Source organism: Poecilia reticulata, chromosome 2 (assembly GCF_904066995.2).
Source record: "Poecilia reticulata chromosome 2, P_reticulata-male-v2, whole genome shotgun sequence".
Lineage (NCBI taxonomy): Eukaryota > Metazoa > Chordata > Actinopteri > Cyprinodontiformes > Poeciliidae > Poecilia > Poecilia reticulata.
The window spans coordinates 20,937,257-20,962,185 of NC_088831.1; the positions used below are offsets into that span (position 1 = coordinate 20,937,257).

Below are 24,929 nucleotides of genomic sequence, written 5' to 3' on the forward strand. Positions count from 1 at the left end.
TGAGAAGCAAGTCAAAGTTTTAATCGCCATTAATGTACAGTCTGTAAAAAATATCTAAATCCTGCAAGGGCTGTCAAAGCTTTTCTCGAAGCTACAACAAAATGAAGCAGGGCAGGTCTGAGACGCGTTGGGCCTTAAAACAGCTTTTTACAGCACAAATAACTTAAGCCGTGAAACATAAGCAGTCATCACATGACACTTTATAAGTTTATTTTTTCGCTTTTATATTTATATATTGTATGTGAATATGTACAAGCTGGAAAATATATATATAAAAAGTAACCAAAAAAAAAAAGATGCATGGAAGGCTAAAACATCTCATTTTAAAAGAACCTCCCTCCGGCGGTAAACATGACAGTGGGAAACATGGAACAGTCTCTGAGCTTCTGCTTCGTCTCCTGTAACTCCAGTGGAAATGTGTAGTGATTTACTGATTTAGCGAAACCAGTTGCTGCTACCGTTTTTGACAATGCTTTGGAAACCCAGACCGACTTTACTGTAGTAATTAAAATGGTCAAAATTGGGCTAAGGGAGAGGTGGGAGAGGGGGAAGAACAAACAAAAAAAACATTCTGAATGCAAAAGAGACACCACACATAAATGCACGAGCTAGACTGAGGATCAACAAGTGTCTACGCTATCTACCCGGTCAGCAGGCGGAACCCAGGAAAAGGCACAACACACGAGGGATTTCAGTCTTTGGGAGTTCTTCAGGTGGGAAAGAAATGGGGCGTCCGACCGCCTCCCTGCGCCCAGAGGCTGTGCTGATCGGCAAAGGATGAACTCCACAGTGTCCCTCGGATCCACACCGAGCCGGTCTCAGGTCACAGTAAGAAAAAAGGTTCTGATGCGGTCGTCACTGCAGCTGGACTCTGTAGGCTCCGATGAGGAGCTTCACCTGAGGAAAGGAGAAAAGTTCCCCACATATGGTCAGCCTCCTGTGACTGTAATATCAAGAGCTTTGTAACTTTGAGGTTTTCTTGTAGTTTTAAATGTCACACTTATAATATGACATGGCCCAGAGGCTGATTTCACTTAGTCACTCTTCAAAATGTGTAAGAAAAGAGAACATACCATTCAAGTAAGGCTACAGCTCATGATCCAATCTCGACACATCTACAGTTGGAGCAGTATTTAAAATACGGACAGCGTTGGGCTTAGCACAGCTACCCTTTTCTGTCTAGCACTTTTGCTAACAAACATTTAACATTTTATCTTCCCCTAAATAAATTTTTCCAGATAAATTCTAAAGCAATAATTTACTCGGTTGTCTTGTAAACTTTCAGTTAAATAAAGATCGACATATGTACCGAAGTTTTGGTTACCAACGTTTATATTCATGCTATTATTTTGAAAGGGAGGACAAATGTATATGTAGCAGTTTCCTCATGGCCTCTTACCATTTCCCCAGTAACTTGATTTAAAAACATACAGGAAAAAATTAAAAATAAAATGACAGTAGAAAACAAGATATACTCATATACAATACGCAAGGGCGATAAAGAACATGTAAATTATAAAAAATAAAATCAACGGTTGTAGCGTCCCCCAAATAGTGAGTTTGTAATAGTGCTTTAGCATTAGCTTCCGCCAAATACTGTATTGGTTTAGCATGTTAGCGTTGGATTTGGGAAAATATCGTGTTGGTAATAGCAATACCATATTTGCATAGCGCTTTAGCGTTAGCGAGCACTAAATACAGTGTTGTTGTAGCGATTTAGCAGAACTAGTGTTTATGATTAGTGCCTTAGGGTTAGCACAACTAACTTTTTTTTAAGTATCAATGTGAACCACTGAATATGAAGCAACAGGAATTGTGACAAAAAAGGTTGGATAATAAACCAGCTTCTGAAAAATCTGCAGTTTAAATTTTTAAAGTGTTAGATAGTGTATAGCATGATTTACCCATCAGAAACACATTTTAAGCTGAGTTAAATTTCCCATCTAAATCTACAAAATGAAACATTTGGAGATTCTAAGAGGAAACAAACATGGAAATGGGTAGAATCGTCTAATGGCAAACCTCTGCCACCATCTGAAGATTTTTTTATTTTTTAACTCTGACTGAACTCTGTTCTCTAATTCTGTCTTTAGAGCCTTAAAGGACTGACACGTCTTCTGCTGCCTTCACATCCCCAGAGGTTTGAACTAAAGCTGCAGCTCTTAATGCTTGAGCCGCAACATGGAGAACAAATATCACATGATTCTCCAGGCTCGTCAATAAGACCTTTGGCAGAAGAGAGCGCCGCACTTTGGGGGCAGCCAACTAAAACTAACAGCAAAACTCAAGACATGAAACTGCTCCAGGTTAAAATAATAAAGGTCCAATTAAAAGATACAAAGAAATCAAAAAGTTATTGTGTTCTGCTGCATACACAGACGGATTCTTAACCCAGCCTCTGTTTTTCCAACATCTAATGATGCGTTCAGTTTGCCTCGGAAGCCTGGGTTCAGATCTGGAAATGACGTCATGCCCATGATGCGTGTGTCTCGCTGCAAGTCGGAAAACCAGTGGGATTTTCTAACTTGTTGTGGTAAAGCACCAGCAAAGCCAGTGGATACTGAAATCTGAGCTGGAATCCCGACTTTCCCAGTCAGGATTTCAGCTTTAGAGTGGACTCTTGTGAGTTTTACAACCGTAAACTTAGAAAAACATCGTCATCTAAAGAGTTAGATAAAGCTGGTGCGTCTCTGGCGTAGATATCTGCAAATTCTTCAAATAAATTGATGTTTTTAACAACAACAAAAAGAATTCCTTGCCGTTACTGAAAGCTCCTTTAGCCAGTAGGACAGCACTAGTGTAGTTTCCCACAGCTGCAGCACACAGGAAGTAGGGTTCCCACACACATTTAATGGACGGATCTCAGACATTTGCAAACACAACTTCCTAGACTTCTTAGGCCTTTAGGTTCTTTTCAAAAATATTAATTCTAAAGTCCATTATGGATGCGGTTCATACACTTTTCCCACAGTAAAATGAAAACACGCTGCAGGTATTTTCATGGTACGTTTTCAAACTTTTCCAGCACCAGTTTGGAGAAAGATAAAAAATACAAATGAACTCACTATTGCATTTTTTTTTTACTGTTATTAGTAATGTGTTGTGATAGTATTTCACATTATACATCAGGCACAAAGCAAACAGAAACATGAAATTTTATCTTTTGAAATCTCTCATACACACGTCTTATTCACCTGGCTGGTATGAGAAAGTTACAAAATAAACAAAAAAAAGCTAAAAAAAATTTCTTGCCAAGTTCTCTGGCATTTAGCAAATAGAAATAATTTTGGTAAATCTAAATAACCTAAAACAAGTTTAGTCTGATTAACTTCATACAGTGAGGAAAAAATGTCTTATCTTTAAATATCTGGTTTAAATTGGTAAAAAAAAAAAAAGACCTTCCAAATTTAGACTTTTAAAGAAACGTTAGATTGGACTTTATTACAGTTTAGTTTGAATATGCAGCACTTTCAAGGACTTTATACTGAAATCAAATTCTTTCCAAACCTTGAAAATGCCTTATTGAAATTCAAGCATTTTCAAGGATTTCAAGCACCCGTACAGTTCTGGATTGATTAGCGGTGGATATTTTTTACAAAGAGACCGCAATAAGATTTTAATCTGTAGAGAAATGAAGGAGAAGGAAGGAAGGAGAGAAGGAGGAAAGAATGGAAGGAAAGTCACACGGAGGACGAGACACAGAGAGAAACTATATTCTCTTCCGCTCACACCAACGGACACAGAGTGGAAAGTCCACAGAGGACGGTTGGTTTTGTGTCTAACTAACCGTATCTGTACTGATTTGACCGTAAGATGTGGATCATTATCCTGCAGAAAGAACCAGCCTTGTGCTCCAACAAGGCTCCCATGGTGACCGGAAAATAAACATCGTTGCAAACTGCCTCCACCCACCCATATCACGGTGATTTTACGGATGATTTTTCACATATGCATTCTTTGTTGTCCACCAGACCCGCCTGGATTCAAAGCTGGTCTCAACTGACCAAAACACAAAGTTCTAGTCCAGGTCCAAGTTAGTAAACTCCACATGAAGACAGACACCGTCACTTCCACACAACAGGTTGCCATGTAGATACTGTATGAGTGTTGCTATGGAAAGTGATGCAGCATATGTCGATATTATCGGTACCGGCAGATAGTAGTCGTTTTTTTAACATGACTACTACGTACATGTCCGATAAATAAAACTGAGCAGATATTACAACAAATATTTATTTCCATCTTCTTGTTTGTTTCTGAAGGGGGAGGAAGTTGCTCATGTGGTATTTGTTTGGTCATGTGACGATGGTAACTAATATTACTAAATATCTTGCTACACTACGCAAACACTCAGTCAGCACCGAGGAAGTTTCACTTACCTTTCCAGGCTAAATGCTTGAATTGGATTCATAAGCAGGGCTATCTGCTGCCAAAAGGTTAGTGAAATTTATAAAATAATATTGATAAATATCGGTTATTGGCCATAGCGGCAACACCAATCCTCCATTTTACTGCATTTTGACAGATTTCACATGAAGGAACTCTAGATGGGTGGCTCATTCTGCCTCTGATGAATGAGGCACAATAAAGCAGGTACGGCGTTGTCAGAGTTTAGAGGTTTTCACTCGTGTTGCCGTAAATTTGTCACCTTGGCTGTCGGTGCTTCAGCAAGACGGATGAAGAGTTTGTTGATCCCTGGAATCGGGCTGAAGGAGTAGATGAAGTGACTATCCTGAAATGTTGAAGAGACACAAACAGGACAAAAAGAAAGCCGATTACTACACAGTTTAAAAGCTTAAGTAAAGAAGCAATTTCTTAGAAAGATTAAATTGGGTATATTTCCATAAACCAACCAAATAAGTTTGGAAATAAATCTGTTCAGTAGGTAACTAGTCTTATAAAATCAGTTTGAATAGATTTAGCTGTGATCCATTCAACAATTTCTCAAAGATGATCAAGAAAGTATTTTTAATCCTGATTACTCTTTTATCTGATTCTAATTATTTCTACGTAACTATTACAGTTTGCTTGTCTAAAAGGTCAAATCTATACAATGAAAGCTTTTCTTTGAATGAGTTCTAAATGCTGCAGTGTAAACTGAGCGTTTTAAAATAAACACAAACGATGTAAGTTGACTTACACTACACTTATGTGTAAGTGGATCGTTTTTGTGAATTTATTGAATAGTATCTTTGAGACAAATGAAAAAAAACAAAACATCAGGGGTGCACCGACTACAGTTTTTTGGCCGATCATAGATATAAAAAAATAAATTCTATTTTAGAGTTGTTTTTTTTTGAGAAGTTGCTAATTATTGACAAAGTTGCTGAGTTGGCAATACTGGGGTGACTATTGTCAACAAGGAATTTGCAGATGTGACCTTTGTGGATCGAGATAAAATCATTTCCACATGTAAGTACTGGCTGATCGCCGATCTTCCAAAATTAAGAAAATCTGGCACCGCTAGTTATCACACAGACCACAATAGGTTTTGTTTTCCAATTCCCTGCTGTTTTCACACTTTAACCAGTCAGTTTTTTAAAAAAATCTGGTTCAATCGGCCTCACAATAAAGTAAACAGCAGAATCTGCACCAACCAGGAAAATAGGCAGCTGGAACTTGTCGTTGAGCACCACAGCATGAACACTGCAGGGCCCGCAGAGCCTGGCGATGATCTCATTCAGGAAGTTGGCGTGAAAGATGAAGAGCAGGATGCCTGAACCTGGAGTAGAACGAAAAAAAAAGAAGAAAGATTTGAAGTCTACATCAAAAGCAAAATGACAGCGTCTGAACTCATGTAAACTCAGCAGGAACTTTGTTTTACAAACAGATTTTGTTATATCAGCCAGAACAGAAACCATAGAAACGCTGGAAGTCTAAGAACATCAAGATCTATGATGCACACATATAAATATCGTCTGCCGTAGAAAAATACTCATGCAGGCTGTTTCTTTTAGATGCGAATTTCAGATCATTTATTAAAAAATATGTTTTTATTACTTAGTCTCCCTCAGTGTTGAATTTAAAAATGTGACCATTTATATGATAGGGGCAGTATTATGTGTCTTCCAGACATACCATGACAATATGTAGAACAATAAAGTAACTATGTTCCATTCAGTTGTTATAAAAATGCCACATCTATCAAAAGATATTTTACTTCCTGATTTAACACCTTGAAATTGGGCCTTTGTCTCTTTAAAAACTCCTGGTCTTTCTGAAACTACACCTTCAGAAAGTCATCACAAAATGGCTTCTCTATTAAGCCTTTAACTTTTTTTTTTTTCGCATTGAGAAGTAGCTGCTATTATGAGCTCAGCACAGTGAACAGTCCCACCATGTGTTTGCTAATTGCTGTTGACTAGTCTGAAGGAGCAGAGTGGGGGAGGAGCTTCATCCTCAAAGACGGAGCTATGTCCAACCAGGCGTTTTACACAGTTGAATGGTTGCTATGGGAGATTAAAAGATTTCTCAAACATGCATGAAAGAGTCCAGGCAACACTCTCCAGGTATGTTTTTGTATAGGCAATAACATTATAACGCGATATAAAAAAGTTGATTTTACATAACAAAAAAGTTGATTTTACATAACACTGCCCATTTAATAAAACAAATAAAGAGTTTCACCTTCTGGTTGTGGCTGCGCCTTGTAGAGAAACTCCATAGAAAAGTCGGGTCCCTCACAAAGCCTGTGGCAAGCCAGAGGGAACACCCGCTCCAAAACCACCAGCCGGGACTCAAAGTACGCCCGGATGGTGTCCTCTGCCACACTGGACAACCTGAAGAACAGAAACATAAACAAAAAGTCAGTTTGAATGGGATGTGACATGTTTCATGATCGCTCTTCTTTATTAAAGCTTTGCATTTACAGTCTTTAAGAAAAACTGATTCTGGAGAAATATTTTTGAAAAATGTTAACATTATTGAGTCTTTAAAGTCATCCTGCATATAGGATGGAGTAATCTGTTTGATACCTGAAAGTGGCACTTACTTGTTGATGTGGTCCTTGACGAGGTCGCACACCATCAGGTTGTTGCTGAAATTGGCGAAATACAAAGCCGTGTTCTTGTGCTTTGACAGGATGTTGCAGTCTGCTCCATACTCCAGCAGGAGGCGCACTATGTCAGCATTCCCTCTTTTGCAGGCCTGAAAAGTGGAGAGAAGAGATCAGGTTCCTCTGATTCATTTGTATAAGAGGTCTGAAGGTCAAAAAAATCTAAATCAATTGTGTTATTGCCAATATTAACAAGCAATTTTCTAAATTAAAGCTATGAACATGTATTTGAAAGTTATGCCGAATGTGAAAGACACATTAAAACATATATAACTACATAACATATATTAAAATATTATATGAATATATCTTATGCAAATAATGGCCCTAATACCACTCCAAAAAAATAACATTTGTGGATTTCACATATTTGCAAGAACCTCTGATGTCAAAGTCATATTTTGCATAATTAATTTTTTTCATAATCAAGAGGCATACATTTTCGATATTTAAATTGGAATATTCTCTGACAATATCGTCAGAATTTTCTAAGAAGAAAATCTCAGCTGTTTGAGATTATAAAGTCATTTGCTACACAAAATGCTCTGAAATTGAAGTAGTCAATGTAGAGGATGTGCAAGTATATAAATATATAAATAAAGAAAAATAAAAATTAATGTAAGAAATATAGCACCCAATTACACAATGAATCCAGGCACTTTTTTTGCAATTGTGCCTTTGAACAAAACGACTTTGTGAGAACTGAGATTTGGAATATTCTGCAGCTCTGCTCACTTTCATCAGTGCCGTTTCTCCTCCCAGCGTTTGAGCGTTGACGTAGGAACCGGCTTCCAGCAGCATAGCAACAGTGGTCAAAAAGTTCTGGCAGGAAAGAGATAAAGTTGTGAGATTTTGTCTGTCCAGGATTCCAAAGATAATTAAATGTTTTATTGCTTTCGTTTTGTTTACCCAGCCTGCGTGTTGGATACCTTTTCAGCGGCGTGCATCAACGCCGTGGTGCCATTCTTCTGTCTGGCGTTGACCCTCACTCCCTTCCTTATTAGCAGTCGGAGGATGTCGTCCTGCCCCCCCGCTGCAGCCAGCATGCACAGGGACATGCCACTCACGTCCTGTGGACAAATGGGAACAAATGACGACGGCTTTAAAACACAGAAGTGACAAAAGTAGGAGTTTGTACCATAAAAAGCAAGCACCATAAAAGCTAATGTTAACTAAAACACACAACTCCAAATTGCACCAATATCCATTTTCTGACTTTTCAGATTTGTTTAATTGGCTAAATTAGAATGATTGCGTGTGTCCATCTCATGGAAAAACCTAACTCGTGAACCAACGCAGGTTGCAAAATGTATGTCACACAAAAACAAATGTTAGGGTAAAAAAAAGAATTTTTTTTTTTCACAAAACACTTACATTATCAAGCCCAGAAGTTTTTTTTATTAGAAGTGACAAGTTCCTCACAGTAAAACATTAACTGAAGCTACATACAAGTAAACAGGATAAACAAGCAACAAGTGTTTTTTTTTTACAGTAACATTGCATACAAACAAAAGCTTCCACAAAGCTATTCACGTAAAAAAAAACAACAACAGAAATAATAATAGATTCTTGCCACACCATAAAGCTCCACATCCTACTAACCGTTGCTACTTCAATGCGCCCCTTCAGCCAAACTGAAACATCAGACAGTGACTCTAATGACTTTGGTATGAGAACGTGAACACAGGCTCAACTTAGGTTCACTAGCAGCTACTAAGGCTAGAAAAAAAGCCTCTGTAACAGGCGTGTAATGCTTAGATCGAAGAAAGTTCTCTCTCTTCACCTTAGTGAGAACAAAAATGACCTTCATGATGATTTAAACTTTAAAAAAAAGTATCTACATAACACAATCTATATAGCATATGCCTTGTTGAATGTACAAAGGAAAATAAATAAAGTTTGTACTGAACTTTAACAAAATTAACTTTCTTTCTTGCCGTTTTTTTTATTATTTTTAGCGCAAGCAATAAGAGTCAATACTCAACCAAACTGTAACTTCCACATATTAGGAAATTCAAACTTTTCAGCCGCTTTCTGTCAGGCACATTGATAACAGCAATCCAAAAGTAATTAAAATAACATATTTTTTCTGCAAAAAAACAAAACAAAATAAGAAAATCTTACCGTCAAGATCAAAATTTGCATAATTGATGTGATCTTAGGTGGACAGAAGGATTTAAACAAAATACACCACAGTAAGGCAGCTGGATCTTAGCAAGCAGATTAATGGTAAACATCCAGTAACTCAAAGTAGTGTCAATCAAGCACAATAAAATAATAAAATGTTGTAAACAGTCGCTTTTTAGTGTTACAAAGTATTTTGTAATACAAATGGGTAGAAAGAAAAACTACCGCAACTTATCAATAATAACATGACCTTTAAAATCCGCTGAAGAACTGTCCATGTCTTAGTGAAAAATGTACAAGACAGGTTCTATGCTATAGTGTTACAAGAAAGTTGTTAAAAACCTACCTACAGTATCGGCTACTGGCTGAAGACATGATATAGTAATGATACACAACAAGGTACACCTCTCACATTAGCTGGGTTGAATGCAAGGATTCTCGAAAAGGTTTTCTGTTAAATAAAAATACATAAAATGCTACTAAAAACAGTACAACAGGAAACAAAAAGGATCTCAATGCAAGCCAATTCTCAGTCAGAAATCACTCTTCAAAAATATTTAAGAGTTGGATCCTTTGGATATTCAGTCAAGGGATTTACCGAATAAAGTGAAAAATGTCTCGAGCTGCAAATCCTTGTCCAATAAAATTCACGTTCCACCCCAATGTATAAACTGATATGCATTATGGATGAGTAACAAAACACTAGTAGTGAGCATGTCATATTTAAAAATCTCCTTAACCCGAGGCAGGTTACAGAACAATCATTCTTTCTTTCCCACATCTGGGGAAATTCATGCAACAAAGAAGCTTGTTTCACTGGATTTTGAAAACATAAGGACATTAAAAAAAAAAAAACCTAAATCTAACCGGCAGGACTGTCTGAAAATGCAAGAATAAACATAAAAACAACAAGTGAGATCACGGCAAATGGACATTGTGGACGACACAAATTTAGCTTTTCCACCCCCCCCTTCTTTCCCACCCCAATCAGATTGAGGTTAAAGCCACAGACCTCTCATGTCATCACATTGTTTTTGTGCAAGTCTAGTCAAATTATTTACAGGGAAAGATACACAGGACCATCCCACTCATTGCTCGAAGTCTGAGTTTCTGGTTTCGGTGGTCTATCCTGTTTGGAAGCAACTGCATGACCTCTTCTTTTGAGTGACTGAATAGAGTTATGCACAAAATACTTCACTTCCCTCCATGTTCTGGTGTTCAGTGCCGGTTCGGCAGCTAAACATCTATCGCATTCCTTTTTCCCCGGCACCTTCGCCAGCTGACAAAAGTCTCCAAATTGCCGCCTCACTGCTGCCTGTTCTTCCTCGCTCCATAAACGCTTGTTTCTTTTTTGAGGCTTCACGCCCGGAGGGGCTCGTTTTTTCACAGAAGACACCGGTGCGCTTTCCTGTACCACCGGCGTACTTTCAGAAACAGCATGTTCGTGGATTGAAGGAACAACCTGCGCAGATGCGTGGACCCTCGTAGGGCTAGTGTGGTAGGGCGGGGTACTTGAATGGTCAAGAGGAGAGAACGAAGACATGACAGGCCTACTTCTGTCATTTAGCGTGGAGAATGCAGAAATCACTGGTGCACTCAGAGTGTTCAACTGTGTATATGTAGGAACCATTGAAGTACATGGGGTATTAAAATGTGTATAGGAAGGAATCAGCGGTGAGTTTGTAGCTTCCAGTGGGGTATACACGGATGAATGCAACATACCTGTAGTATTCTGTCCATAAAAAGACGACATGGACAGGTTGTGGTTGTTCTCTGATGCGTATACAGAAGACACTAAGGTATTTGTAGTGTGGTGTGGGGTAAACGTAGGAACCACTTGAGTATCAGTGGCGTTTAGTGGTGTGAAGTTTGAAATCAATGGCTGACTCGTGTGGATCATATTAGTATTTGAAGAACAAAATGGCGTGTAACTAGCATTAATCTCCTGGGAGAAAGGTGATGGTTCCCTTATGTTTGCCGAAGGTGGCATTGTCATACAACAGTTCAAGCTACTTTCTTGCAAGTGATCTGGATTCACGGTCGTCATCGTACAAACACTCGTCTCCTCTATTTCGGACTTTACGGTTTGGTCTGGAGTTTTGGAACTCTTTGTGTTCAAAACGTCTTTATTCCCATCAGACCTCAGCTGGTTATTTCTCCTACGCATTGTTTGCAATGTGTTGTGGACATAGTTTTTAACGTCCGTCCAAGACCTTCCTCCAAGATCTGGCTCAGCAGCTATGCAGGCATTGCATGCTTTTTTGCCTGGAACCTTCATCCTTGTGATGAATTCATTCAAGTAGCGTTTGACAGCCATCTGTTCCTTCTCAGTCCAGGGTCTTCTTTTTAAAAGCTGCTTTGGTCGAGTTCCTAAAAAAACAAAGAATTTTTTTTATTTTTTTTTTTAAAAAAGAGGAAAATTTTCATTTAATAAAAAAATAGAAACCTCACAGGTATACAACTGTTTTAGCTGTAAGGCTAAATGCAAAACATTCCAAATGCACGTTGATATATCTAGACTGTGCTGTGCGCAAACAACTTAAAAGTTCAACATTCTCCTTTTTTGAAAACTTTGATCTGAAACATCCTGATTTTTACCTGACAATCTTGAATTGAATACAGATTGTTCTGCCATTATAAGGCATCTCTCTTTTTAGGGCTGAACAAAAAATGTAATGAGCATTCTTCAGAAATACAGAAAAAGGCACAGCATTTTCCCTCGAAGGTAAGAAGTTGGTGACTGATGTGTGCATGTTTTTGATAGCTTGTACAGGTGTGGTTTGGCCATTACAAATAATCTGTTTTGTAGGAACCCAATATTGTAAACATGATCCTCTTGTTTTAAATCAAACTTAAATGTTGTCTTCACTTAATTTAAACTGAAGATACTCTCATCAATTTTTTGTCACCATGGCACAAATTTAGAAATTAAAGCAGAATAGATTAATGTGCATCCAAAAAAGAGAGGGAACAAATCATACGTACCATCTTTTGTAGTGCTTGGCCGACTTGTTGGCATTGTTTTATCCATCTTCAGCAGTTCTTTGCCGATTTCCTCCAGCAGTGTTGCATTTTGAGAAACGCTGTGACATTCTTGGTTGCTCCTTCCCAACATCTTTGCTACTTGGTCCAGTTCCTGTTCAGTGAGGCTCATGAGCTGCCAGCAGGTGGAAATCTGCTCTCTTCCAGATGAGGACAGAAGTGCTTCTGAATTTTTAACGCCACACTCAACTGCAGCTCTTCGAAAACAGTCCAATCCTCTTATGAAAGAGGGTCCCTCCGTCCTTGCAAACAGGTACGGGTTAGTTTTGGAGACGCCTGCTTGCTCTCTGTTCTCAACAAGCAAGTCAATTGATGAAACCATCCTGTCTGTTAACAGAACCAGCATGTTCCGTCCATACTGGCCTTCAAGTTCCAGTCTTGTAAAACTGGAACGAAGTTCCAGCTCCAGGTTTGTGCTCTTTCTAACTTGATCCGCAGAGAGAATGCATGTTCCTTCACTCGTCCTCTGAGAGTACGTTTTCAGAAGAAGCCTTCCAATATTTCCCACTCTTCCCCTGTTAAAAAGACAGACGTTTGCCAACGTGGCTTCACCTAGCTTCTTCCATGTCGACATGCTAGCGTTGTCTTTTAAGTCCTTCCTTGCTTCTTCCTCTTCTCCTGTAATAAATCTGTGGAGTTTTATCAAATCTTCAGTCACAGTTGATTTGTCGACATCCACTTTTTTGGTTTCTTGCTTTAAAGAGCAGGTAAGTGCTTTGCGAGAAAAACACTCGGCCCATTTCGTGTCAAATAGTTCAATGAACTTTTTCAATTCGCCCTCCGTTTTGCTGTCCTCCGTCATGCGACTTTCTCCAAATGCTATCTCTGCTGCGCGCTTTAGAGAGTAGCCAATCTTTGAAACAAGGGAAATCGTTTTAAACTTACTAGAATTTGGATCGAAGCCACTAACTTTTTTGACCCCCTCAACAGCTAATTCAAACTTGGATGGTAGACATATTTCGTGAAGGTACTTCACAGTCTTGTCCAGCTCATTCACAGCAAGAACAAACCTACCCAACTCCCTCATCTTCTGTGCAATGTAAGCAAACTGAGACTTATCATGATCATACTTGACTGACAAGGTATTGCCGTATTTACAAATGAGTGGGTCCAACTGGATATGTCTTGAAATGTCATCTTGATGCATGATTTGAATGATTTCTTTGCAGCTTCCAGTTAAGAACTCCGACATTGGAAGTAGATCGGAGACAGAATTGCAACTGTTGGATCGGTTTGTCTTTTCGGAAGATTTGTGCTCTGCCTTTCCAATCTTACACGTCCGCTCATGCCTCCATAAATCAGTTTTGCGAAAAAATGCAAGACAGTGCTGGCAGGGCAAGAAGTCGCGCACAGATACGGCTGTTTTCTTCAGCTGCTTATTAGTCGCAATTTCTCCCTCGCCACACTTAGAAACGTCACAATTTTTGAAAATTGCTTTATGGTGAATCTGGTCCAGCATGGTCTGTCTTACTTTGGAACCCTTGGGAAAGTGCATGGCATGGGCAACATCTGGTTCTTCTGCATGCTTACTTTCCAAGTGCCTTGAGATTTGAGTAAAATAATTTTCGCAAAACACGCACAAGCGTTTCTTGTAAGTTTCCTTTTTTTCTTTAACTACGATGATGGGTTTTGTTTCGACCACTTGCTTGCGGGTCCGTAGACTTGATCGTGTCGGTAACGTGACCTCGGCTATTTTTCTCCTTTGAAGACATTGTGTTTTAACTGTCTCTTCTCTGTCAGACTTTGTAAGTGTTTGATCCAAACCATCAACGTTTTCCAACACTGCACCATCCGTGTGCTCATCTGAGTCATTCCCTTCTTTGGCATCTTTAATTTTGCTTGCTATGTGCTTTTGTTGAGTTCTGTCATCTACCTGCTTTAATCTCTTGTCTGCGTTTTTGGTTAAATCTAAATCAACAGTGTTCAGAGTCATTTGGGTTGATAATGCACCGTTTGTGTCATCTGAGATTTTCTGTTCCTCTCCTTGACTTTTCTGCGCGACTGAAGTTTTACATAATGTATTCTTCGATTGAGTTTTATTGATTCCGCCCCGTAGTTTACGTTTCTTCGCTGTTAATTTCTCAGCGTTTGTGCTAGCTTGGAAGCTTGAAATTCTACTGTCACTCTGAGGACCATCCATATGTTGTGGGATATTCTCCTTTGCTGCTGCCTCTTTATTTCTTTTAGCTTCAATCAAGTTCCTCTCTCCTTCATATGATCTCTTCTCATCAATAGTACTTGCCTGCAAAAAAAGAGTAAATGTAAGACTTATTGCCAAATCAGATCCCATAAATATTTGAATTGAATGGAAAATATATGTTTTAGATATAACTAAAGGGGAAAGGGAAGAGGCTGAGGGGTTTCCTGAATTTTGGCAAATATGATGGTGACTTTGTTAGTTCTGATATTAACTTTGCAATTCTGCTGCCCATCTTCCAATGCTTCTCTTTTCTTTTAACACTTGCACCTTGGCAATGCCCCATTAGGACTCAGGCTCATTCAAACAGAGCTCAAAGTGATCGCTTTTTAACCCAACATCTGCACCAACAACCCAAATCTTTAGTACAAAAACCACATGTGACCCATTTAAGAACATTTAATGGCTTTATTGGATCAAGCAGAGCTTTAACATAAATGTCTAAGCAAGTCAAGATGGGGGTGTCAGATGAAATGCTACATGAAGTGAACAAAAATGTGCACTCATGCTAAATCCGCATGCATGGTTTACGACTAAAAAAAAAGATTTAAGTTTGAATACCAGCGTTACAAAATAAACTGGTAATTTACCAAAGTGTGTCACTGATGTGGCCACAGCAGCTAACAGTGCATGAACTGGCTCTTCAGGGTAACAAAACAATAGGAACACTTTAGGAGCGTCCTGCCAGTCACATTTACGCTCATATTTTAGCTAAGTTTTTCTTTTTAAATATTCTTAATAAAATAAAATACAAATAAAAAAATTAAAGTTAATGAAGATAATATGACATGTTTTGAAATCATATCTACAGTATGTACCTGCTTGAAAATGGATCTTCCTGTCCAGGTACTTTGTGTGTCGTCTTCCTGTTGCTTGTTCACTGCAAAGAAAGGCAACACTCGTCTCAAATTTGCAGTCACAGAACAAACATTTTAAATGTATTGCAATAAAAAAAAAACATGGTGAATAATTGTAATTTTAATTAAATGCCCATTAAATATTTATACAAGTCACAAACCTTCAGTCTCCTTAAAACAGCTTTATAAAATAACTTGATTAACTGAGAAATGTATTGTTTTATATTACGTTTGAGTGTGTAAGCTAGTTCCTAACAATAGCTAGCAATAAAAACAGGGTGTTAGACTAAACATATACATTTCTTAAACATTAAGTCAATTCAGGTTTAAATTATATGCTCTTTTAATAAAAACAAAATCTTGGTTGATTGTGCTAAAGAACATGCAATCCAGTAAAGGAATTACATTTTACAATATGGACAATCTTACAACCTTACTGGAGAATAAATACAAGTTAAAAAAGAAATGAAATATTGTCCTACCCGATTCTGTAGCGGAGGCAAAGTTGCTTTGAAGATGAAGCAAATATCTTGACAGGATGTTTCTTTTTTAGGAGGCATGAAGAAATCAAGTCTGGTTGTTGATCTTCAGACGCAGTTTGAAAAATCTACTCTCTCCTATCAACTACAGGTCATATTGGTGCTAGCTACCATGCTCCTTAGAATATGATGAGAAACAAACACCATGTGGCAGAAAGAGACCAGAGTAAACGGATTCTCCCTACACAGAACTCAAATTCATAACAAAAAAGTAAAAATCCCTGACTTAAAGAGTCTATAAAAAGCATTCACCCCATTGGATATTTGACCCTTTTTATTGATTTTACTTATCATCCACAAAATTTTGCATTTTTTTTTTTTTGACAAATCTGTTTTTACAACAACAAAAAAAAAACCTTGTCAAAATGAAAACTGTCCAAAGACATATATACTAAACACTGAATTGAAGAGTGAATATTTAAGCAATCACTTACTTTATGGGAAATCTTTCCAAAAAAAGCCAAACTTTGTTGATGATTGATTTTTTTTAAAAGCAATAAAAGATTGAGACATCCAAGGGGGTGAACACTTTTTATAAATACTGTATAAAAAATACTTTGCTCACACAGAACTGGACCAACATTTTAACAAACCACCTAACTATTTGCATTACTAACCGGGCCATTGGCTCACTGTTTGGGGTAATATTTTTAATGACTTGTTAAGTCGTTTACAGGATGCTCAAGTGTTTATCTTTAATAGCGTATGAAACATGACTTTAATTTTCACACATTCACACGGGGCAACCAAGGTGCAAGCTGGGAAATGTGATTCTGCTTTGAAATTTTGGGACCACAAAATGAACAAATCCAAATACAGAATTAAGGTAAGCAGGGAAATGATATGTATAGAATAACCAAATGAATACCTCTTGTTCCAGATTGTAGTCCTCTTTGGAGTTGAGTGCTAATTTAACAGCCATGTAATCGCCGCTTTTCACAGCGTCTCGCAGTTCACCTGTCAGACACGAGGCAGAGCAGTGTTTAAAGAAAGGATTCTTTTAGACAGAAAATATGTTTTACTGAGGTACGATTATTATTCATTGACTTATTAAATACGCGGAAAGCTAAAAACATATTTTGATTCTCAAGATTTGAAGTCGGTTTTTAAATGTCGACGTTGCTGTGATTTAATCTTTGTTCCGCTGGAGTGGGCAGTCTGTGTTATAACAATACAAAATACAGAGAGGACATTCTGGATCAGATGGCAGGAAAACAGTTTGTTGAGGGGAAACAGCCATCAAGGCAGCTGGAAGAAGATGGAAGTCTAAGCCGTCAGGAATCTGAAAGACTGGAAGAAAAAAAGAGGGAGCGCCAGGTACAGTAAAAACCTCCTTCGATCTGTGAAGAGAAGTGATGTACGCTGACTGCAAATCACACATTACTTTTTCTTGCGGTAATATAAATAATGTAAATAGTTACAGCGATATAAACATTTGGGTGCTCTGTTTTCTTTCATTCTTGTTAATTCTCATTTATTTTGGCGATATGACAATTGGTGTTTAGAGTTTGTTTCTGAGAAAAAAGACGCAAAAATTCTTCATTAGAGTAATATATTGTTGTTAGATTTCTCAGAAAATGTGACAAAAATGACTCTTGTAAGTATAATAGTTTTGACTGGTGAATAATGGTAAAATCTGAATGCACAACTGAACTTTGTCTATCAAATTAAAAATAATTATTGTTGTCATTAAGGCTTGTGAAACATTGTTTAGTTGTAAACTTACAAGGTGAACCGATTCTTGATTTAAACCCAGCAGTCAAAATGGCTGCTGGTGGCCTCTCTAGTCGGGACAGTATATTCATCGACAGTTTGTCCTGTTCTTGTTGTGCTACTGAAAGTCCTAAACAGATGGATGTTTTTGCGTGTAGTTTGAAAAAAAAGTCAAACATTTACAGTACTTTTGAAAAGTATGGAAGAAATACACAACCTCGAAAAATCAGACCTACACCTCCCTCCTGCAGAAAATCTGATTAATCATGATCCCAGGTTAACTGGAAGCCAAAATCACAATAATCTTGTTCTTCTATCAAAACTTCTTCCTTAAACTGATTTATTCATTGAACAAAACAGATGTGCTGTTTACTGTTTAGCATGTAAAGGAAAACACTCACTGGGTGACAACGGTGGACCTGACAAGATCTCATCCTCTCCGTTCAAATGCTTCTGAAAGTTATCTAGCGTCATCCAGTCCAGGTTCAGATCCATTCCCAGGCTCAAAGTGGCTTGACCCCTCTCTGTACATCACAGAACAGGAAGACCATCAGGAGCCAAGCAGCTTAAACTGCTGAGGCAGGGAATGTGAGGTCTGAGCCCACAAAAACCAGCCTTACCAGATTTATCGTTGCCCTCTGGTGGCTCCTGGTTCTCATCACATGAAATGAAGAGTCTGGGCTCGCTGTCGTCTCTCCTCTTCCTCCTGTCGTCGGCCGAACTCCTCCTCTCCCAAGGTGGCCGCAGGGCCTCGTCTGCCCTCTCCTTTCGCTCTCTGGAGTCGTCTGCTGACCGCGGTTTCCCCGTGGATTCCTCTTCCCTTTCGTCACTGTCCAGGCTGAAGCCGTGACTCTGGCTGGCTCTGGGAACTGAATGTCGGGGGCCGGAGATCAGAAATAAGTTTCCTTTTAAAGGTAAAGGCATCGGCTGTTTCAGAAATTTCTACCAACATTTTCATGTGCATTTGGGGTCGTAACCCTGTTGGGTTCTCAGTATTTTACTGTTGATTTTAGGTGAATCCATCCCATTTCTTTCCTTATCAACCCATTTGTGCAATGCGCCAGTGACGGAGGCATTTGAAAGACTGTCTTCAGTACGGATCTGGTTCTAACAGGCGTTTATGGTGGTGAAGACGCCTCAAAATCACAGTTCAAATCTGGCCTTAAAACCCAAAATGAGTGATTGGATTACAGTTGTGCAAGGAAAAAACCAACAACTAAATAAATCACATTCTTTAGAGCTGAAGCAATTAATTGGATCAATCAATTATTGAAATAATTGTCAACTAATTTAGTGGACGATTAAATTAGTTGATTAATAGATTTAGTGATCAATTTATTGTTAGCGTACAGAAACCCAAAAAAATGCCAGTTGCTGAAAAAAAAAAAATCATATTTAGAGGCCTAATTAAGCCAAAAGTTTACTATAAATAAGTTATTTATAAGTAGAAATTAAGTTAAAAACACTTATGTCTGTCAAATTTTAAATGGCAGTTCTTGCCCCTATAAATTCAAAAAAGAAAGATATGTTATAGCATTTTAGACAATAAAATGTTTATTTTGTCTTTTTTTTAAATGTTATTTATTTGCATCTTTTAATATATTTCTAATTAGAGGTGATCGGCCAACGATCATAATCGGCCGATTTCTGTGAAAAAGTGTATGATCGGTGATCGCCGATCACGGTCTCTTGTTGCCGATCACACAAACTGATCACTTGCATCTCATTTCTCAGCCTGCCTGTGCAGCTGGTCTCCTCTTTAATTCACACTGCGCAAACGCGCAGCAACAAATCCTAAGCGATGTGGAACTATAACGCACCGAGTGAATGGGGAAGTTTACGTGTTGCGGCGGAAAATTGAAGCAGTCAAAATGCATCAACACAACGAATCTAATATGACATAAAACAATGCCATACTTGACGGAGTTTGGCTACATCGAGGCTCACTGCAGTAAAAAAGACATATGGAGGATCAGATAGCAGGTAAAGCAGCGCACAGCTACAAACACTCACCTGGATTAGCATGAAGGTTAGAAAGCTAAACAAATAACCCGCAAAATTATTTAAGTCTTCAAGCTGCGATGTAAGTCGCTGGTTCTGCTCTCGCTGTTGAACCGCTGCTACACGCTACAGGTAGTAATATTTCACAGACGGAGCGCCGCTTCTGCTCCACCTGGTAGTGACTCTCACACCGAACCTCTGCTTAAAGCTGCAGCATCCAACTTAAAAAAAATAAATTTTACATACATATTAAAACTTTCGCTGTCCTAACATGAGACAGATAATCTCTAAAAAAATAATCGATCGATCTCCATGTTCTGCATAATTACTCCGCTCAGTCAGAAACAGCCAATCAGAACTAGCAGTAATCAGCTAGCCGCCATGCTATCAGGAAGTTTTCATTCAGTAACTGGATTGTTTATTGTAATGGATCCTGTATTTGCCTTTGAATGTTAAGTTTTATACTTGAATTTTTTGGCAATGTTGAGAGGTTTTATTTTGACTCTTTGCATCATTTAGCCTCTTCAGAGCCTTCATATGTTATCAGTCTGTTAAAGATACTATTACCGATAGCAGTACAATTTGCACAATACCCGTTTTCTTTTTTTTTGGAAAAAAGTTATTAAAAACAAGTTTTTGTCTAAATTAAGGTGAATTTATGGTTCCTTTTTCCATATAATGTAACCGGTAGTGTTTATGATTAAAAAAATAATTATGTGATCGGTATCGGTGATCGGCCCTCATGGGTGATCGGAATCGGCAGGGAAAAACCTGATCGGCACATCTCTATTTCTAATATTTTAGATTTGTAGAATGCACAATTTTGTTTATCCGATTAATTGTGATAATTAAATGAAAGGGTTTCCTCCCTCCCTATTTGTTCATTAAATATTACAAAATGAAAAACTAACAATTACCAGTGCAGAAACATGTCAACCAAAAGTCTGCAGTTTCACTGTTTGTTTGTTTTGTGTTTAATAATTTAAAAAGAAAAACCAGATACAGTTTAAGCTTTAACCTCCGTTAAGGAACATTTTTCATCTGTACGTAAACATCTTTTAGAAAAACAAATCTGAATCAGCAGATCATACTACAAAGAAAGAATCCCACAGATCTTTGTCAGTCATGGAAAAGCCTGATCAGTTCCAGTTCTGGTCCGACAATAAAAAAATGCTGTTTTCTAGAAAAGCTAAAAGAAACTCTTTATGCTAACCCACTAGAGTTTAGATCATTCTTAATTCCAACATTTCAAAGCACTGCATTGGTCAAGCCCAACATTTTATCAGAGGTTTTGCTTTACCGTCTGACTGCTTCGTCCGCTCGGTCCTCTCTGGCTCCGCTTTCTGAGACGGAGACTCTTTGGTCGGCTTGTGGATCTTCTCGATCTTTCCTATCAACTTATCGACAGACAAAGAAAAATGTAATGAATGAATCTCTGACGAGTGTTAGAACATTTGTAATTTGTTCACGACTTCCCGTCTGAACGTGAAGCACGGTCAAGGTCTGTACCTTGGTGGGTTTGCTGCTGCTCTTCTCTGAGGCTGGCGGCGGCCTGCGGGGGGCCCGGTCCTTGGCCTCGCAGTTCAACAAGAACTTTTCGAAGAGATTTGTGGAGCCGCTGGCGTCTTTCTGTCCCAGAGCCTCCTCTTTAGTCGCCTCGTCCTCTTTGACCTTGCTGGTAGCCATGGCGGCTGAGGAGGAAGACGAAGAAGACGACGACGTAGAGGAAGAAGGGGCTTTCTGCGGTGCGGCGGACGTGCCGTCACCCCCTTTGCTCTTGGCCTTTTTGTGCAGGCTGGAGTTGTCGCTGGAGTCTGACTGGAGAGCGCCGTCCTCCTTGCTTTTCGAACTCTGACTCTTGGGTTTTTGGAGGCTGCCGTCAGGTTTCTTGCTCTTTTTCTCGCTGATGAGGTCCTTGATTCCCTGCAGCTTCACCTCCCACTTGCCCTTCTTTTGCTTGATCTTATCTTCCAGATTGTGCTTCTCCGCTGGCTTGGCGACGGCCTCCGCCGAGCCCGAGTCCTCCACTTGCGACTCGGATGGCCCGTCGCTCAGATCCCCCTCCACTGGCGCGGCGGCCTCATCGTCAGAGCTCTCCACTTTCCACTCCTTTTTCACCTTCTTCTTCTTCCCCTCCTCTGTCTTGATTTTCTTGTGCTTCCCTCCATCCTTTCCCTTCTCCTTCTTTTGCTTTTTGGAAGATGGCGCTCCGTCTTCCTCCTCGTCAGAGTCGGCGTAGCGCTTCTTGGGCTCGACCTTTGCCTCCTTTGGGGGAGAGGGCGGGGTCGGGGGAGCCTCCTCCTCTTCGTCGTCGTCCGTTTCCGGCGCGGGGAGCGGCTTCGGCTCATCTCGGCGTTTGTCCTTCTTTTTCTTCTTCTTCTCCTTCGGAGGGGGTTCCTCCTCTTCTTCCTCCCGGATCCTCTTCTTCTTCTTCTTCTTTTTGACGAGGACCTCCGTCGGGCGGTCTTTGTCGCTGTCGCTCTCCGAGTCGGCGTCGAACACGTCGCTCTTTATAGGCAAAAGTTTTTGCTGAACAGAAAAGGACATCGTCATCAAATTTTTTATTCTTTTTAAAAAAATATATATATTAACCTGCCGTCTTAAGAGTCTTACCACAGGTTTCCTGGACTCAGCCTCCTTCTTGGCTTTTAGCTCAGCCTGGTGCCTCTTAAACGCCAGCAGGACTTCATGGCAGTCTTCTAAATGGGCTTCGGGTTCCCAGGTGTCGTCGTCAGAGCAGTAATTCTTCCAGCGGACCCTGTAAAGCACTTCGCCCTGAAGACAAGCAGAGGAGCCGTTAGATCAAATGTCACTCTTCATATCGGCAGGGTGCTGAGCTGCCGGTATGAACTCTACTAGATAAAGGACTGGGGAAAAGGCCATCTAAGTGGTCAAATATAATAATCGGCAGGAAGTTTTATGTATGCTGCCTGAAAATGTACAGTGTACCGTCCCAACGCTCCTTTGCAGTTGGAATGCTGCACACGTTGATGAAGACTGTGATCCGATACATTGATTTATTTTTGATCAAAATATCGTTTTTGAGCTTAAATAGGCTGACTTAAGAACTGAAAGTCAATTTCACTTCAGCCAACTGGGAACATTTGCATGGATGACAAAATATTTAGATAGAAAACATTTTTTGTCAGACATCAATGTTTTCATATAGTGAAATTGTGATGCACATTTTGGGCATGTTGTTCAGTTTCACTTGGTTGTACTTTAGATTTTGACACAAATTTGCCATTTTTTTGTCTATTCGCCATTTTTTTTGTCTATTTGTATTGTAAAAAAAAAAAAAAAGATATATATAAAGCATTGGTACAGCAACCGGTTGATTAGTTTCAATTGTTTGGCTTTGACCAATAATAGGCTGATCAAATACTGGGAAAAAAAATCTCCATTTAGTTAAATGCATCATAACTGAGAACTTCCACCCTTTTCATTACATAAATTCATCAATCAACAGCGTGTGCTTTGACGCACCCTGAATTCGTAAAATAAAAAATAAAAAATAATGAAAGACATATACACATTCATGCATCTTCTCTTTGGGCTTTTTACTTCAGAGGTTGCCATGGTGATATACTACATACGCTTGTAATTCCTATATTTTCTTTTGGATGGAGACCTGCTACCTGTAGTAGTTTTCCCCCCTCAATTTAACAGACTTTAGGCAAAAACAGAATTGATCAACAATCGGAATCAGCAGATCAGACCTCAAATGATAAGGGGTGCAGCTGTAAGATATAGTGCAGCTCTATTTAAAATCATCACGTTTTAAGCAGTTTATGACAACTATTCCATTTCAACTAAATTATCTAAAGAAAATTTGATGCAAATGTTTTTTTTCTTAACTGTGAAATTATTTTGTCATAAAGACAAAAAAGCAAGGCTTTTTTGGGTATAAATTTCACTCTCGGTTATGGCCCATTAAGTGGCTGTTTTGTTTGGAAATGTAGCCTGACCAAACCTCCGAGGAAGCATCATTCACAACTTACTTTACAACCACACACACACTTGACCATTTGACCAGTTTAGTTACTGAAGCAGTAAATGTGACAAATGCACATTTGGGAAAGATTCGTTCACTAAAATATCAAAACGGAAAACTAGTTTTCAACGCTTTTGCTGCAAAAGCATCAACTATGTTTCGTCGCTACTCGCAGCAATCCTGTTTACTGAGTAAATCTGCATTAGAAGGTATATACCGCGCTTACTTTAGGTAAAGACCAGTTTAAGCAGTAGTTTCAGCTAAAATGATAACATGCTAGCTGGCTTTAGTACACTCGTATGGACAGACTTCAGTAACCATTAAGGCTTTCAGAGAACCAGTTACACCAGTTCTGGTTCTCGGACTGCATTTTCTGCACGGTGATCGGGGATATTATTCGTGTCTTTTGTGTTTTTTAAGGATTTAGAGTTGCGGCTGTGCAGCAGCAGCAGCCATGATGAAAACATTTGCCTGTCCTTGGCCTCAGCAGGGGAGAAGCAAGCGGACATCATGGGAGAAGTTGTGCAGAGAATCGGTGCGACGTACTGGAGCGGCAGCGAGTCATAGCAGAAATGCACTATTAGCATACGTTTAAGTGACTTGGACGCCATCAATTGCATCAAAAATTACGTGAAGTGCATTTTGGCAAAGGGGTTTATTCTCACGAGGACACTGCGTCGTCAAAGTGGGAAAGAAAAAAAAAACCAGCCATGTTTGCCCCGCTAGCCGGGAAGCTAGTTAGCCGTTAGCTTTACCTCTTCCACCCGCATGTCAATTATCCTTTCCACTTCGTATACATCTTCTTCTTCGTCTTGTTCGCTTTCAGCCGGTTCTACCTTCTCGGCCTCAGCAGCCATGGCTACTGGGTTGAATGCTTTTTTTATGAAGAACAGCGATTTTTCAGACTGATGGCTCAGGCCGCCGTGCTGAGGTAGGACGGTGGCGCACCTTCGCGGCAGAGTCCGCTCCGGTTGTGCTGCTCAGCTCGGACTGAGCGCAGACAATCAACCGCCTCCTGCTCTCAGTGAGGCGTTCATGTCACCCCTCCTCCTGTAGGAAAGACTGGATACTGTATGGAACTACTGTGAGAAAGTTTCTAGTAGCAGGTAATATCTTAGCGATTTGTCTTTATTTTAACAGAAAACAACGGAGAAAACAGTTTTTTTCGTATCAAACATGCTTAGATATTACATTAAAAACGTAATAATAATGACCTACTTTTTAACGTCTCAACGTTTCAGATTTTTTAGCAAATTTGTAGCATTTAGTTTCAGGTGTAGCTCATGAGTTATAATTATATAATACTTACTACAGTTGTAAAGGCCAACTGAATGTTAATTTGTTTCTTGCAACCGCCGTTAAGTTTCGTGCTTTTATTTTGGTAACATTCTGTATAACGTTTCTA

At 39.2% G+C, this 24,929-nt stretch overlaps 1 protein-coding gene across 4 annotated transcripts; it reads right to left on the minus strand.

Annotated features, from left to right (window-relative positions):
* Positions 1-24,914, minus strand: mphosph8 (M-phase phosphoprotein 8). 4 transcript variants are annotated; one of them, XM_008431861.3, is made up of 14 exons: positions 24,280-24,616; positions 22,144-22,305; positions 21,040-22,059; positions 20,831-20,927; positions 18,150-18,398; positions 17,931-18,053; positions 16,685-16,773; positions 7,984-8,124; positions 7,790-7,876; positions 6,992-7,146; positions 6,628-6,779; positions 5,598-5,722; positions 4,649-4,732; positions 1-897 (listed from the first exon to the last, which is right to left on the minus strand). In XM_008431861.3, the coding sequence occupies exons 1-14, from the start codon at positions 24,379-24,381 to the stop codon at positions 856-858; spliced, it is 2,628 nt and encodes an 875-aa protein (XP_008430083.2). In that variant the 5' UTR covers positions 24,382-24,616; the 3' UTR covers positions 1-855. The 4 variants fall into 4 exon arrangements, with proteins under 4 accessions (XP_008430083.2, XP_008430062.2, XP_008430073.2 ...); XM_008431840.3 differs by lacking the exons at positions 1-897; positions 4,649-4,732; positions 5,598-5,722; ... (2 more) ...; positions 7,790-7,876; positions 7,984-8,124 and adding exons at positions 8,430-11,551; positions 12,167-14,465; positions 24,834-24,914 and having other exon boundaries at positions 24,280-24,574; XM_008431851.3 differs by lacking the exons at positions 1-897; positions 4,649-4,732; positions 5,598-5,722; ... (2 more) ...; positions 7,790-7,876; positions 7,984-8,124 and adding exons at positions 8,430-11,551; positions 12,167-14,465; positions 24,834-24,900 and having other exon boundaries at positions 24,280-24,586.
* Positions 24,915-24,929: the final 15 nt, after the last annotated feature.